The sequence below is a fragment of the Gouania willdenowi genome, chromosome 13 (assembly GCF_900634775.1).
Source record: "Gouania willdenowi chromosome 13, fGouWil2.1, whole genome shotgun sequence".
NCBI classification, from domain to species: domain Eukaryota; kingdom Metazoa; phylum Chordata; class Actinopteri; order Blenniiformes; family Gobiesocidae; genus Gouania; species Gouania willdenowi.
In genome coordinates, this window is record NC_041056.1 from 42,205,048 (window position 1) to 42,221,069 (window position 16,022).

Consider the following 16,022-nt stretch of genomic DNA (forward strand, 5'->3'; position numbering starts at 1 on the left):
GCAGGAGATTAGAGTCCCAGGTAGAGAACACCTGATCAACACACGTTGATCAGGTGTTCTTCACTATCGATCACCGTCTACGTGACATGTGTGCAGGTATGTGAGTTTTGCGTGTATAACGGACCACCATTTAGTCTGGTTACAGTCCGTGTCACTACACCCGTCCATAGGGTGGTAGCGACTGTAGTGTTACAGTCAGATTTAAGTGTTTACATGTGTAGACGGTGCTACATAGTGAAGGTCATAGTGATCACTGCAGCTTCACTCACGTCACACCTGCCACTACATCTAACTACTGACAAGAGATACGTTTAGTGAACGTTAGGCAGGTACACGTGGATAGACTGGTGGCATAAATTTAGAATGGATTCACCCCCACCTTACACACACACACACACACACACACACACACACACACACACACACACACACACACACACACACACACACACACACACACACACACACACACACACACACACACACACACACACACACACACACACACACACACACACACACACACACCAAATGACAACAAAAATATGAAAATGACTCAAAATACACTTAACAATAAATAACACAAATGACGTAAAACAAAAAACTATATATATATATATATATACGTATAACAATAGAAATGCACAAAAATATACAATAAGGCTCCAAAAACACACAAAATGACTCCAAAAGACATATATTACAGAAAAATAAACCACACGACAACAAAAATATGAAAATAACTCAATATACACAAAACTAAATATTTATACAAAAAATACACTAAAATGACAACAGAAATGCACAAAATTAAACCCACAAAATGACTCCAGAATCACTACAATGGCAACAAAAAACAATAATTATACAAAAAATGCACAAAAACACAACAGAAAGATAATAAATACACATGACTCAAAAAACATACATTACAGAAAAATACATCAAACAAAAAAAATATAAAAATGAGTAAAAAAACACATTCATCATGCGCATGTCTCATAGAATTAAACCAGAGAAATTGCACACGCTATTTTACTTTGCACTTGCAAAAATACCCCTTTATAATGCTACAGAGTATGCTGTTATTATTATGCCCATAATTGCCAACTCTACTTAAGCGCCCACTATATGAATACATACTTCCGACGGGCACTGTACTAGTGATTCTCATTTGCTGACATGCACTGTTAGTATGAAATTTCTACATCTGTTTTTTTCTGTCAAGATGTGGTGCTGAGTGTACATTTATGAGAAATAAAATGAACTTTTTTGATTTTAGCAAATGGCTGCAATGAAACAAAGAGTGAAAAATTTAAAGGGGTCTGAATACTTTCTGTACCCACTGTATGTATTTCTTATTTTACAACTAAATGTATTTATTATTTTACTACTGAATGTATTCATTTTAAATGTATTAATGTGCATTACCCCATCAATGCACAATTTATTTTTTGTGGCATTTTGTTATGCATTTAAACCTTTCTTGAAAGAAAAAGAAACATTTCCCCTGGTAGTGTCAGATTATGACTTCATTCTTAAGGATCTTTTCAGTTATATTTATTTTTTTACAGGATATACAATTACAACGTAAAAAGAAAAGCCATGCACAGACATCATTTAAAAATAATAAAAAATAAAGTAGCCGTTTTTAGGCCTTTAATTAGCGATGCTAACAGGCTTTTAGCAATCATTGCTAACAGGCTTTTAGCTAGCGATGCTAACAGGCTTTAATAGGACGAGCTGTCACGTTACATAAGAAGCTGATCAGAGACAGATTATACTGCATCATTTCCTGCGTCTGTAGCAGCGGCGTGTGGACTAACCATGTGACAGCACACAGAGCTACGTGTTCAGGAATGTCAGTGACAAGAAAAGATTGTTAAAATAAGACAAATAATCAACATATTACAATTTATTACAGGTTTGTCCATATCTTGATATCTATTTGTGGCGGTTTCATGAGTTTGATGTCCTACGTTGTGTCCTACTTGTGGTTATTTACCTGTAGAGGAGTAGAAGACTCAGTTATTTACCTGTAGAGGAGTAGAAGACTCAGTTATTTACCTGTAGAGGAGTAGAAGACTCAGTTATTTACCTGTAGAGGAGTAGAAGACTCAGTTATTTACCTGTAGAGGAGTAGAAGACTCAGTTATTTACCTGTAGAGGAGTAGAAGACTCAGTTATTTACCTGTAGAGGAGTAGAAGACTCTCTGTCTGGACCTGGACAGCCTGCGAAGCCTTTTAACTGTATGTTTGTTTTCCTGCTTCTTCTCATCTCTGGTTTCCTGCTCCTGTGTCTTGGAAACCTCTAAACAAACCTCAGGCTGCTCTGGATTCTGCTCCGCGCTCAAAAGTCTTGTTTCCAGTGCAGCAGCCGGACTTTCGGTGCTAATTGTGCTGACTGCGACCTGTTCTCTGCCGTCCACTGAATCTCTGCTGCATTCAGCTTCATCTGCATCAAAAAGTTCTGGAGTGAAGAAAACCGTCACGTCGTCGTCGTCGTCTTCTTCTTGATCTGAACATCTGGTTGGAGATGTTGTGGTGTCATTGCACGTAGGAGGTATGATGGGAGGGGCCTCGTCTAACAGATGACACGGTTCTGGTTCTACTTTGGTTTCATTCAAAGAACTTTTTTCGACACAAAGTGACTTCTTTTCTGATTGTAGAGAAAAGTCTTGGTCATCCTTGGACTTTTCTTTGAACAGAGGTTTCTTCAAGAAGGTTCCGATTGGGCTACAGCTGAATATGGGATAGACGGACTGAGGCGGGGCTCTTCGATGAATTCTTGATGGTCGTTCTGCAAAGACAAAGCACAGTTCAGAGGCCTCCTTTATAATAGGTCTGTGGCCAGCACCAAAAAATAAATAAATTGTTCACCCCTCCCCCATGGTAGAACATAACTGTAATTTTTTTCTTTTCTTGTGGTCTTTGAAATTTATAGCAGGGGTGTTTTTGAGCACATTTTAGCGATGTATTTTAGTGACGATTTTCACGATTTACCGAAAACACGTAATTATCAAAACAATATATTTCAAAAATGTATTTGATGTCATAGTTGATGTCAAAATGTCCAGTGATGAGACATCTTAAAACTATTTTAGTCCCTTCAAAATATATTTTGGCATCAGATGACAAAGTGACAAATTAAATGTCAAAAATATTTTGCCTTTGCAATTAATGCTGCACAAAATTGTCCATAACATCATCAATAGACATGACAGGGTATTGTTTAAGGTCTTAAAATCATCCCAGACCATTCCAAATTTCGGTTAGTTTAAGTTTTTTTTGATTTTGCCAGAAAATTAGGGGCTAATGTTAGTTTAAGGACAATATTCACACAATAATTTGACATTTTTTAAGTTTGGGGAATGGACTGGGATGATTTTAAGACCTACAATAAAACTCTTCCGTGTATATTGACAATGTCATGGACAATCTTGTGCAAAATTATTCCTAAAGTCAAATATTTTGGACTATTATTGTGTTACTTTTTGTCATCTGACGGCCACAATAGATTGAGAAGTGACCCAAATTGTTTTGTTGAAGATGCGTCTCATTGGTATTAAATATGACATAAACAAATGCATTTGACAATTTTGTGTTTTTGATAAATCGCAACAATCTTCCTGAGGATATGTCACTAAAAAAAACACCTCTGCCACCCATTCCTGTGATTACAAGAATCTGTTTCTTACTTCTTCTATTGCAAACTTTTTGTTCTACCGTGGGAGGGAGGGGGTATCTCCCCAAATAAGGCTCTTCTGAGATAAGGATGTTAACCTATGAAACATTGAGTAGAATCAACACAAAGTGAGCGTACTTTAAAAATCTGAAAATGAACTTCATGTTCTGCCCTGGACACGCCCACATTCTGCCATAAATGGTCAAAGTAGCTCATAATTGGTTTTTACATCTAAATGAGCTGCCGACCAATGGGATTCTACCATCATTCGTGGCAGAAGTGACAAAGAAAATTAATTTCAGAATGAACAAGAAGTACAGTATGTGAGTGATGAAGGCCAGAAAAAGGAGGATGTATTTGGTGGTTACAGTAACGGTGTAAATAATGGTGAAAAGAAGTGTCTGCTACAGGACAAACCTGAACCATCACTATTTGTTTCCATTACCCTTAGAAATGTGCAAAATCTAAAAAGTCCAATAAAACACTTGTAATGGAAACGCCTGAATTTCCAAAAAAAAAAAAAAACACTCAAATATTGCAAAAAAGTTTTGACGCTTTCATGAGAAAGATGCGAAAACCTGTAAATGGAAACCCAGCTAGTGTCAAACCTTCACAGCTGAAACTCAGCATTTCGGAAAGTTGTTGGTCGGCACATTCTTACACTACGTTTCTTATAAATCACAACCTTTGCTTGAGAAGCGGCGGACGTAAGCAAGTGTGATAAATGAGGCCCCAGCTGTTTACGGTGAGAACTTTTGCTTGTCATGGAAGCTTAAAGCTGACTTTGGTCAGCAACCCCTACCTGACTACGTGGGGGCTACGCTCAACACGACTCAAACAATAGTCAAAGGTCACAGGGATTTAATTTAAAGCAACAGTCCAACATCTGCTGCAGCTTCAGCGGCACACTGGGGACCTTACAGTAATGAGACAAGCCACTCAACTGATCAGATGTCCTCCCCCTCACCCCACGGCCCCGCTCTGAGAGGGTGGGGGTGGGGGCTCGGCATGTTATGATCCTCACAGACAATAGTCCCCGCTAACGCAATGAGCAAACATGTCACTTTGACAGGAACGAGAACTCTGATACACACCTTTACATGGTGGGTTTATAGACAAAGGCAGTCCCACTGGGGTTGTGCTGGGCTCTGGTAGAATGGGGGGAAAACAGCTCAGACTAGGCTCGCTTCTCAAAAAGATGGCTGGAACTAGCATTTAGTGGTAAGTTGAGATAGGAACAGGCAACATGTTGGTTTTAGACCATTTTGAGGAGCTGATTCCAAACATCCATGTTCCCAAGATGAATTTCAAGTCCTGTGTCAGGAGAACGTACCTGTTGGTTCAGGTGTAGAACCTCAGACGCATCACCCCCTCAATGAACACATCCTTTCACGCAGATTTCATCACAGTCGCTAACCAGATTTGTGCACTTCAATCCTTCGATAATTAATTACAATTATGATGTAATTATACTTGTACTTGGAATGGAAAATAGTAGTAACAGTAATTGAATTCAGATAATTGACTTTGTAAGTGTAATTGGCATGAAAATTAATTTACAATTTAATTAGATGCAAAACTGGGGAACGATGTTACATTTCTATGGCTTACAGATATGTAAATAACGACTATATAAATACGTTTATTATCAACTTTACATACATCTGTCAGTTCTCTCAACAAATATTTTACCATTTTTTAAATAACTGAAATCAAGTGGTAAACTGACATATAAAAGGCCAAAAATATTAATATATATATTTTCATGGAAAATGAAGTCCCTGAACATAATAGAGAATGTAATTTCAATTGATTTGAATTGTAATTGCAGTCACCATAATCGTAGTTGTAATTGAACATGGATATTCAAAGGCGTAATTGTAATTGAAAAATGTAATTGACACTGCTTCCAACATGCTGTAGCCTAGACCAACGGAACACTGTTGCCTAGCAACAGCTCAGCTGACCGGAATAGTTTGACCAAAACTATAATTTTAATTAGGGATGTAATGTTAAAGATCGATTCTAAGGTGTCACGGTTCACATCGATACTCTGAAATTGAATCTTTTTTTTTTTTTTTTTTTTACATCAAAGGGCGCTATCTATTTAGAATTTGAAATTCAGGACTCACCACCGTGTTTTAAATCAGAAGTGTGGAAGCATTTTAGCTAGAGGTGAGAAAGAAACAACGTGTGAAATATAATTATTTCTTTGATATGAAATTTGTTTTAAATTGTTAAGGCACAAAATACATTTTCAGTTGCACTTTTAAAAAGAAAATGAACTGTTATCTAGTTTTGCATAATTTACTGTAGAGCCAGAATATAAATGAATAAACTTATTCTTCATTTGTATTATTTCTTTATTTAATTCAGTATTTATTTTTAATTAAATTGTATTGTTTTGCATAGTTTATCAAGGGATTCTTTTGACAATGAAAGATAAAAGAAAAGCGTACATTATTTCTGTTTTTTCAAAGGAACATTTTTTTGTATTTTTTAGTCATCAAATAAATCATGAGTTGAGTGAATCATCACATCCCTATTGGTAACACATGAAACACATTTTATGTTCTACACGTTTCCACTACAGTAAACATGGCTGCATTTAAAGCTGGAACACTTTTATCGTGTGTCTTTCTGTCTTAAACTTCATTATCTCACCTGGTGCTTGGTTGTGTTCAGTCTTCATCAGAGAGGGAGAGAAGGACTGAGGGGCGGGGCTTTGAACACAGGATGTGCTGGGTGTTTGAACTTCATGGTTAGTGTGGTGGGATTCAGCGTCCATCATCAGCTGAGAGAAGGAGGACAGGGACTGCATGGCCTCACTGAATGTGTGGTGATGCTTGACCAGCTGACGGACCCACTTAGACAAACCTTACACACACACACACACACACACACACACAGGTCAGAGCTACGGTGGTTAGCTACTGCCATCTACTGGTCATAAATACCTGTGATGTACTTGTTGGGGTTGTTCCTGAAGCGATCGTCCACCAGAATCAGAGCCCCCCAGTCCTTCCTGTGACGGATACACCTGGAAAAGTGAAATATTGAAATATGTTTATAAAAGTCATCACTACAGGTAGACGAGGTGAAAATAGGAGCATTTAGGGGTAAACGTGTTTTATGACCAAAATGTACAGCAACTAATATAAATATGAAATGTATGTATTTATGCACTGTAATATAATATATAAATATAAACATAGTGGGGAACCACGCTTATTTGGTTAATTTGGATATACAGTATATGCTGATTCAGATAATCAATTGCAAAAGCTAAATCTATTATTTTTTAAACCAAAAATGACGTATTTGAAAAAATAAAACTTGAAATAAATGGAGATAAAATTGAGAGTGTCTTTGATATTATATATATATATATCTTGGGAGTCATAATTGACTATAAATGATCTTAGAGGCAACACTAGCGCTGGGCAATACATCGTGGTTCAAGATATATCAAGTTTTCCATTTTGGAAAATGACAATATCGTCTATATCCAGATATATTTATATTTCATTAACTTATTTTTATTTATACAATCACTGTACAAATCACATTATACAAGTATTTCATATTATTCATAGAGTGCAGTCAATCAGTGTTCTTTACATTTTGAACATATTTCTGAGATATATAATATTTTGTACAGTTACACAGATTTCTGAGCATGTCTTAACTCACTCACACGTGCTGTCCCTTAGAGGAGAAAAAAACCAAAGTGGCAGATATTGTGCAGCTGTTTGTTTATAAACATGCTTGTGTGGCGTTTTTAATCAGCAAATTTAACCCAGAATTGTTTTTCTGGTCAAACTTCAAGGCTTTAAAAATATTAAGATTTATATCGTATATCGGCAATTTGATAAAAGATAACGAGATATGAATTTTGGTCCATATGGCCCAGCCCTAGGCAACACATAACTTATATAAAGAAAAAATCTCAAAAACACTCGACTTAGTTACAACTCTGATACTGCCATAAATGACATTGTGTAGAACTCTGTGGAACCACTTTTAAAACCATAATAAATGATATTGTTTTATTGCTAAAGGAAAAAAAAGCCGTAGGATTGATAAACAAAGCAGGATATTATGACCACACACAAATCAAAACTTATGAAACGTAAAGAGAATTGTTGATTATAAAATAACAGATAATGTTCAAAGCTTAAATAAATTCCAAAATACTTCTCACTATGACCAACAACTGAATGTTCTCTGGGTTCATTTGTGGAATAATGAAGGTAAAGAAATAAAAACCAATCACACACTAAAAAAAAGAAAAAGAAAATGTCACAATGTATTGTAGAGTTATGTGAAGCAGTAGAAATGTATATAAAAGAAAGTACGTGTATATATACATATATATTTGCATTATTTGAAAAAAAAGGCAACTCAAATGTACTTTGTTGAATTCTTGCATTTATTTTGTATTTATTATTGGAAAAGGAAACCTGAGTGTTATAATTTATGTTAAAGGCATATGAGCATTTTTTTTCTTCTGCCTGTTTCAGTCTTGTTATACATTTTTAAATTGTAATTTACGTTTGAATATTTGTTTTGTTAAACTGAAACAAACAAATAAACTGAAAATGAATGTTTCCAAGCTGTAACTGGAGCTCTTTACTTCTGAGTGTGATAATGTCTGTTTATTTGGTCAAACATATTGTGCAGAGATAATCGTTGATATTAAAATTATTTAAGCATGAAATCATTCATTTGTATTCATGCAGACAAGTTGGGGCCTAGTCTAAGAGTTTCAGGACATGTGTACCTGCCCAGGGCCTGGTTCAGAGCTCTGTAAGCCTGGATTTCATACCAGCGCTGGCCCGGGAGGAGACCTCTGGATTTACACAACTGATCGTTGTACTTCATCTTCAGCTCCACCTGAAAACACAAACACATCATGTATTGATCAGATACTGGTTCATCATCACAGGTAACAGCTTTCCTTCGCTTATATATTTAGAACATGTGTCAAACTCAAGCCCTGGGAACCAAAACCGGCCCTTCAAAGCATCTAACTTGGCAAAAAGGAGAAAATAAAAGTGATAAAGAAAATAAATAGTGGAATAAAGGGGAGAGATTTTTGGGGTCCATCAATAAAGTCAGTAAAATGATGGTCTATTGTTCTATGAATCTGTGAAATAATATCCACTGTTATCCAGGAACGTTTATTATTATTATTATAGTCATCTTAAAGATGGAAATCCTGGTTTTAATCAGAAATAGGATGGGATGAAAGTGACCAAAATGGTGGTGAAATGGGATTTTAAAAACCACAGAAATTGGTTAAAAGTCATAAATTAGAGTGGATAAAAACAGACAGAAAAAAATAATGGTGTTTCAAAGTGTCAATCTTGGAACAATTAGTTTAAACTGGCAAATAATGGCCATGACAAGTGGTGGAAAAGTGGTAGAAAGGTTTTATAAGTGCTGAAAATGTCTTAAAAGTGGAAAAAAATGTGCAGAAAAGGCATTAAAATGTGATGTTTACTAGTGTAGGGTTAGGGGTAGGTTAGGTGTGACGTGTCTAGTTGTTTACTAGTGTAGGGTTAGGGGTAGGTTAGGTGTGACGTGTCTCTAGTTGTTTACTAGTGTAGGGTTAGGGGTAGGTTAGGTGTGACGTGTCTCTAGTTGTTTACTAGTGTAGGGTTAGGTGTAGGTTAGGTGTGACGTGTCTCTAGTTGTTTACTAGTGTAGGGTTAGGTGTAGGTTAGGTGTAACGTGTCTCTAGTTGTTTACTAGTGTAGGGTTAGGGGTAGGTTAGGTGTGACGTGTCTAGTTGTTTACTAGTGTAGGGTTAGGGGTAGGTTAGGTGTGACGTGTCTCTAGTTGTTTACTAGTGTAGGGTTAGGGGTAGGTTAGGTGTGACGTGTCTCTAGTTGTTTACTAGTGTAGGGTTAGGGGTAGGTTAGGTGTGACGTGTCTAGTTTGTTTACTAGTGTAGGGTTAGGGGTAGGTTAGGTGTGACGTGTCTCTAGTTGTTTACTAGTGTAGGGTTAGGGGTAGGTTAGGTGTGACGTGTCTCTAGTTGTTTACTAGTGTAGGGTTAGGGGTAGGTTAGGTGTGACGTGTCTAGTTGTTTACTAGTGTAGGGTTAGGGGTAGGTTAGGTGTGACGTGTCTCTAGTTGTTTACTAGTGTAGGGTTAGGGGTAGGTTAGGTGTGACGTGTCTCTAGTTGTTTACTAGTGTAGGGTTAGGTGTAGGTTAGGTGTGACGTGTCTCTAGTTGTTTACTAGTGTAGGGTTAGGGGTAGGTTAGGTGTAACGTGTCTCTAGTTGTTACTAGTGTAGGGTTAGGGGTAGGTTAGGTTGTGACGTGTCTCTAGTTGTTTACTAGTGTAGGGTTAGGGGTAGGTTAGGTGTGACGTGTCTCTAGTGTACTAGTGTAGGGTTAGGGGTAGGTTAGGTGTGACGTGTCTTAGTGTTATAGTGTAGGGTTAGGTGTAGGTTAGGTGTGACGTGTCTCTAGTTGTTTACTAGTGTAGGGTTAGGGGTAGGTTAGGTGTAACGTGTCTCTAGTTGTTTACTAGTGTAGGGTTAGGGGTAGGTTAGGTGTGACGTGTCTCTAGTTGTTTACTAGTGCAGGGTTAGGTGTAGGTTAGGTGTGACGTGTCTAGTTGTTTACTAGTGTAGGGTTAGGTGTAGGTTAGGGTAGGCGTGACGTGTGGAGGGGGCACAGGACAGGCTGCTCCTTCCATGGCTCCATGTTTAGTGGCTCAGGGCAAACACAGCACCTGTCACATGTAGTTAGAGCTGAGCTCAGCCTGACCCTGGTTGGCATCTGTCACGTGCACGCTAAACTTTTCACCTGTCAATTCTGAAAGGTTAGTCAGCGCTGGAATCTGAGGCGACAGATGCTTCACCTCACCCGGGCTGCCTCTTCTTCTTCCTCCTCCTCATCCTCACCACTTCACTCTGTTTTCTAAGTTCAGACATTCCATTTACTAACCTCTACTAACCTAACAAACATCAGGGGCCAAATACAGAGCAGTTTATTTTAAGTGGGCCACAGATTATAGACGGGAAAATTAGTAAATTAATCATAGATGTGCTCTAGTTTGCATTTCCACTAATAAATAAATTATAAAACATGTAACGCACTGTTAATAACACAATAAGTACCATATCAAACCCTGAAGGATCTTCATTTTCAATGTATTTGATTTTGTGATCCATTTTATGTAATTTTGGAATGGATGCATAGAAGTGTTTCTTTTCACCATATTTCATAATTATTTTCACCAATATAACCACATTCGCCATTTGTCATGTCCATTATTTGCCAGTTTATACTAATTGTTCCAATATTGAACACTTTAACACTTTTTGTCCATTTTTGCCCACTCAAATTTGTAACTTTTAACCAATTTTTGTGGTTTTTAAATCCCATTTCACCACCTTTTCCACCATTTTTGGTCTTCGAACCCATTTTATTTGTGATTAAAACAAAGATTTCCATCTTTAAGGTGATTATAATATAATAGTTAACTTCCTGGAAAACAATGGATATTATTCAGATGAATAAAAAAATGTGGTTATCACAGATAACTGGCTCGGGCATCTGTTTCGGATGCCTCCTGGTCGCCTCCCTCGGGAGGTGTTTCAGGCATGTCCTATTGGGAAGAGGCCTCGTGGGAGCCCCAGGACATGCTGGAGGGACTGTGTCTCTGAGCTGGCCTGGTGTCGCCTCGGGGTCCCCCCAGAACGGCTGGAAGAGGTGTGCGTGAATCGGGAGGTCTGGGCATCTCTGCTGAGACTGCTGCCTCCGTGACCCAGCCCCGGATAAAGCGGAAAAAGATGGATGGATGGATGGTTATCACAGATTCATAGAACAATTGAAGAAGGCTGAACAATTAACCTTAATCGCATTGATAGAGGTTTTCACTGCAATAACGTAATGCTGGAGGTTTTTTCTTCCATCTCCATCATATTAGTGATATATACGTCCACCAATCAGAATCGCCGAGAACCGCCTTCCTGGGCTGCTGGCCAATCAGAGATGGTTACAGGACAAACGCTTGTATGCGCTACAGCGAGTCTTAGTGCGCTAACAACTACACTCGGGCCCTAAAAAATACGCGTTAACGGAATCAAACAATGAAAACAGAATCTACTGTTGAATGCGGAAATGGATAGAATTCTGTTTAAACGCTGTCACCGTGAGGGAAAGGATGTTTTTTTATGCGGAAATGTTCTCCACCCTCTCATCCTGGACACTTTAAACACCACCTAAACACCATCAAACGTGGCAAAAAAACTACGCAAATCATCACCTACTCCTGAATCAGAGCCACCAGTGCACGCTTAACTTTAATGTCTCTGTAAAACTCTATACATTTCTCATGTAGCGCTGCTGCGCTGCGTGAAAACATGACTCAGCATTAATCAGCTTCACCTGCTCAGAGCATTTAAACATCTTCATCAGAGCTAAAGAAGATCTGTGGATAAAGTTGTTCTGTTGTTGTTGACGAGACCATCAATACGAGGAATTGTAGAGTCTGAAACATCGTAGATTATTGATCATTTCTACTTTAAAATATTCTACCCCCTAGTGGTGAAAAAACACTTCTTACATGTGATGTGTTGCACATTTATTTTTGTTTAATCATTACAGTCTGGAATGATGTCATCAGGATCATTTAAATTAGGTTAATTTAAATTAAGTTGATCAAAACTTAATCAATAAATCTGATCAGATTCAGTAAATCATTGATCTCTGAGGAAGAATATGGTGACATTAATGCTGTTGTCATACATCTTTATATGACATGAAAAATAAAAAATGAGCAGTCAGAATAATCCATGTCATTACAACTTATATCTACCTTTAAATTGTATCTTACTCATTATTTTAAATTACATTTTTATTTTTGACATACATTTTGTTTCCTCACAGAAGTTAAAAACAAATTTTCTGAAAAAATGTATTTTCTAAAAAAAAAAAAAAAAGGAAATTAAAAAAATTTGAAGTAGAAAACAGAATTTGGAAAACAAAAAATAAAACGCATATGCATTTAAATGTACAAAATATTTTTAAAAATCGTAAATCAAATCGAAACCACAACATCGCCAAGAAAAATCGCAATTAGGTTTTTTGTCAAAATCGTGCAGGCCAACAATGGACCATCATTTTACTGACTTTATGGATGGACCCCAAAAATCTCTCCCCTTTATTCCCCCTTATAGATGGTCCTGTCTCCACATGACTGTTCTTCAATGTTCATGTCTGTGTTCAACCACCTTCAACTACAGTGGGGGTCCCCGCTCTCTGGGACCTTAATTTTGGGGGTTGCGGCCTGAACAGGTTGAGAACCACTGGTGCATCAGAAAAGCCAGTTTGATTGTTTGTGGTTTTTTTTAGAAGAAACCAAAGCAATTGTGGGAATTGTACTATGTGTGCTACATGCTACCTAGATTAGCTTGAGACGTTTTGCCAACACATGAGACACCGACCGCTCCAGTTAAGAATCCACTACACATGCCTGGAGCCAGCAGTGTCATCTAAATCTAATCACAGTTCATCTCAGTGTTCAAGCCATCACGTACCAGCTCCGTAGCATGACATCCTCCGATCTAATATGACAGGTTGCATATGTGAAAAAGCCAACCCTGGCTGCTAGCGAAACTCCTAAATGTGCAAGAAAAAGCACCAGCTAGAAGGGATTGGTTCAAATGTCAGGAGATCAGTGGCTCTGCTCCGCCTCGTCCTCCACACTAACCTGTTTAACCCCAAATACATATATTTGACTAGTAGGCATGATTCACAGCTGAGCACATCAGTTTGAGCTGCACTGTGTGTGTGTCACAGTGTGTGTGTGTGTGTGTGCGCCCCTGGCAGTCAGGGACATCTTGTGCCTGTCACTGAAATTTCGCAGCGCCTCGTCTGCCACATGTGGCGAGGCTGACAGCTGAGTGGCTCTCCTTCACCACGCTGTGTGTGCGCGTCCCCACACCGTTAATGCCATCAGACACTGATATATGTTCATGGGTGAACTCACATTAGGACAACTAGCCTCTGATTCTGACATTCATCCAGGCAGAGCTTTGTTAAACTAATACGTTATTATGGAAATTAAGAGTCATAAACTAGGCCCGATTCTCAAAGAGGTGAATGTTAGGAGCGTTTGGAGGTGAAAGAGTGGAACCAAGCATAAATGGTCAATATGTGTATATACAGTATGCTGATTCAGAATGTTGATCTTCCCAAGCTGTAAAAACAGCAGATTTTGTACAATCTTTAGCATTTTACAAACAGGTAATATTCAATCTCAATCTCAATCTTTATTTGTATTGTGCCAAATCATAACCAATGGTATCTCAAGGCACTTTACAGTAGAGGAGTCTTAAGGACAGACTCTTCATTTTATGGATACACACATATGCATATATACGTATATTAGGGTGCATCAAATTTCAATGTTAAATTTTAATTTCAAAATATCAATTTGGCTGGCATTGCATGTTGTTCCAATTAACATAAAAATGACCTTTGCAAAGTTTTGAGGAATTCCATTGAGCTTTAGGGGTGCCACCTCACACATGAACTTTGGTGAAATTTCGAAAAATGTGCAATTTTTAGTCTAATTGCCAAATGGTTGACCTGGAAATGTTGAGGACAGTTAACTTTTATACAGTAACATGTTCTATAGGGTTATCAACATCAAAGTTGTTTGTTTGCCCTTTGGGCAACTTGGGCATTTCTCAGAATTCAACTTTCAAGATTCTCCTTCATTTTTCCTATGGATAAAATGAATGGAGGTCAATGGGACATGTTTACGTCACCTTACCCTGAATTTTGTACAGCAGTGATGGATTTCGGACACACATACACAGTTTAATTGACTTTAATGTTAGACACAAGGGGAGATACTGACACACTTAAAATAACAAACCTTTTCTAGTGGCTAACTCACTGGCAACTAACAGGGCCTAATGGTAAGACTGACAATAACTAAACGTCAAACTTAATTGCTCAGTCTGTGCCAGGGTCTGCTCCATGAAGCAACATCACCAGGGAGAAGGAGAGAGGAAATGGAACCTGAACTCTGAACGTAGCCATTGCGTCTCCCCCCAGATATGTCTCCCCACCCGCCACCAAAGAGTAACCGTACTATTCAGGGATTAGCTTGCGTTTGCAGCGGCGAAGGTTTGGCTGTTGGTTGCGGTCATGTTCAACTGCCTGCAGCACATTCTGCAGTTGCTGCTCCTTCCTTGCCACTGCGACAAAGTCGGAGGTGAGCTTAACGCCACGCTCGGCACAGTCATTGACGACGTTCATTGCACGTACGTTGACCACACTTTTTTTGAACGCAGCATTGGTCACCCATTCTTTCACATCCAGAAACATAAATTCTGGATCAATGTGCAACTGGTGCATCCCAAACCAGCAATCCTTATTGGCGAGGTCAGACAAGCTGGTGGTTGGCAAGAGGGTGGGGAACTTTGGCTTGCCAAAGCCAGTGCCAAAGTGCTGCACAGGGATGTGCAGGGGGAGATCAGCAGGCTTGTGCTCCAAGATCGCTCTGGCAAGTGCACGCTTGTCATCATTGGGCACCTTGCTGCTGAAGAGAGCCAGGGGTAGCATCTCACCTGTCAGGTACCAGCGATGCCTCTCCAGCGCCTTGATCGCTGATGCTGCAATGCCCTCATCTACAGCCTTGTATGCCTGCAGTTGGTGGTAGAGTGTCAGGTCATTCCAGGCAGCATCTACAGCTTTCTCGCAGGTCAACCACCACTTAGCATAAATGTGTGAAATGAAAATGGCAAAAGCCCGAATCTTCGGCACCTGCTGCCGTGTGGTGATTGTGCCCTGGGGAAGCAACGTGATGTGCTGCTCCATCAAAGCCAGCTTAAGAGTGTAGAGCAGCTTGGCCATCCATCGTGCCTTGTGGAGCGCTCCCGGATGTTGGAAGGTCACTGTAGTCTGCTCTTCACAATCCAGAAACACAAGACACAGCTGCACAAACTCTTGATAGTCACCTCGCTTGTGGTCCGTGACTTCCTTTGCTCACCTGACAAGTTCAGCACGTAAATTGCTTAGGAGTGGTTGCTCAGTGTTGCCAGGAATGTAGCGGGACCATTGGCTGCTTGATTCTTGTGGTAGCAGTGTCCATTTCTCTCTGAGACGGGTGAACAAGCTAACCTCTGGCGAGCGTGATGACTCCACCTTCAGGTCTGTAAAAACCTGGTTCAGGATGACCTCGCCGATGTGGTGCCGGCACCCAGACCAAAGCAGTGGTCGGCCCAGTGAGAGCTGTATGGCAATGCAGGCTGCTGTGAGATGGCCGGTGTTTGACGCAGTGGTGTCAAATGCCATGTTGAC

At 39.1% G+C, this 16,022-nt stretch overlaps 1 protein-coding gene across 3 annotated transcripts; it reads right to left on the reverse strand.

The window, feature by feature from the left end:
- Window positions 1-1,512: 1,512 nt before the first annotated feature.
- Window positions 1,513-8,578, reverse strand: LOC114474803 (Fanconi anemia group J protein homolog). Of its 3 annotated transcripts, none has more exons than XR_003675394.1 (5): window positions 8,469-8,578; window positions 6,643-6,725; window positions 6,350-6,562; window positions 2,037-2,800; window positions 1,513-2,005 (listed from the first exon to the last, which is right to left on the reverse strand). XR_003675394.1 is itself a non-coding variant. In XM_028465332.1 (5 exons), exons 1-5 carry the CDS (start codon window positions 8,567-8,569, stop codon window positions 1,998-2,000), a joined length of 1,014 nt encoding a protein of 337 aa, XP_028321133.1. In that variant the 5' UTR covers window positions 8,570-8,578; the 3' UTR covers window positions 1,513-1,997. The 3 variants fall into 3 exon arrangements, 2 of the variants coding, with proteins under 2 accessions (XP_028321133.1, XP_028321132.1); XM_028465332.1 differs by having other exon boundaries at window positions 2,192-2,800; XM_028465331.1 differs by having other exon boundaries at window positions 1,513-2,036; window positions 2,192-2,800.
- Between the last annotated feature and the right edge of the window lie 7,444 nt (window positions 8,579-16,022).

Bases quoted from the DNA above. Each gene is read 5' to 3' on its own strand.
- LOC114474803 (XM_028465332.1), bottom strand. From the start codon at position 8,569: ATGAAGTACAACGATCAGTTGTGTAAATCCAGAGGTCTCCTCCCGGGC. The intron at 6,726-8,468 runs GTACACATGTCC...TCACTTTTCCAG, and splicing joins CTGAACCAGGCCCTGGGCAG to GTGTATCCGTCACAGGAAGG. The intron at 2,801-6,349 runs GTGAGATAATGA...TTGTCTTTGCAG, and splicing joins TGAACACAACCAAGCACCAG to AACGACCATCAAGAATTCAT.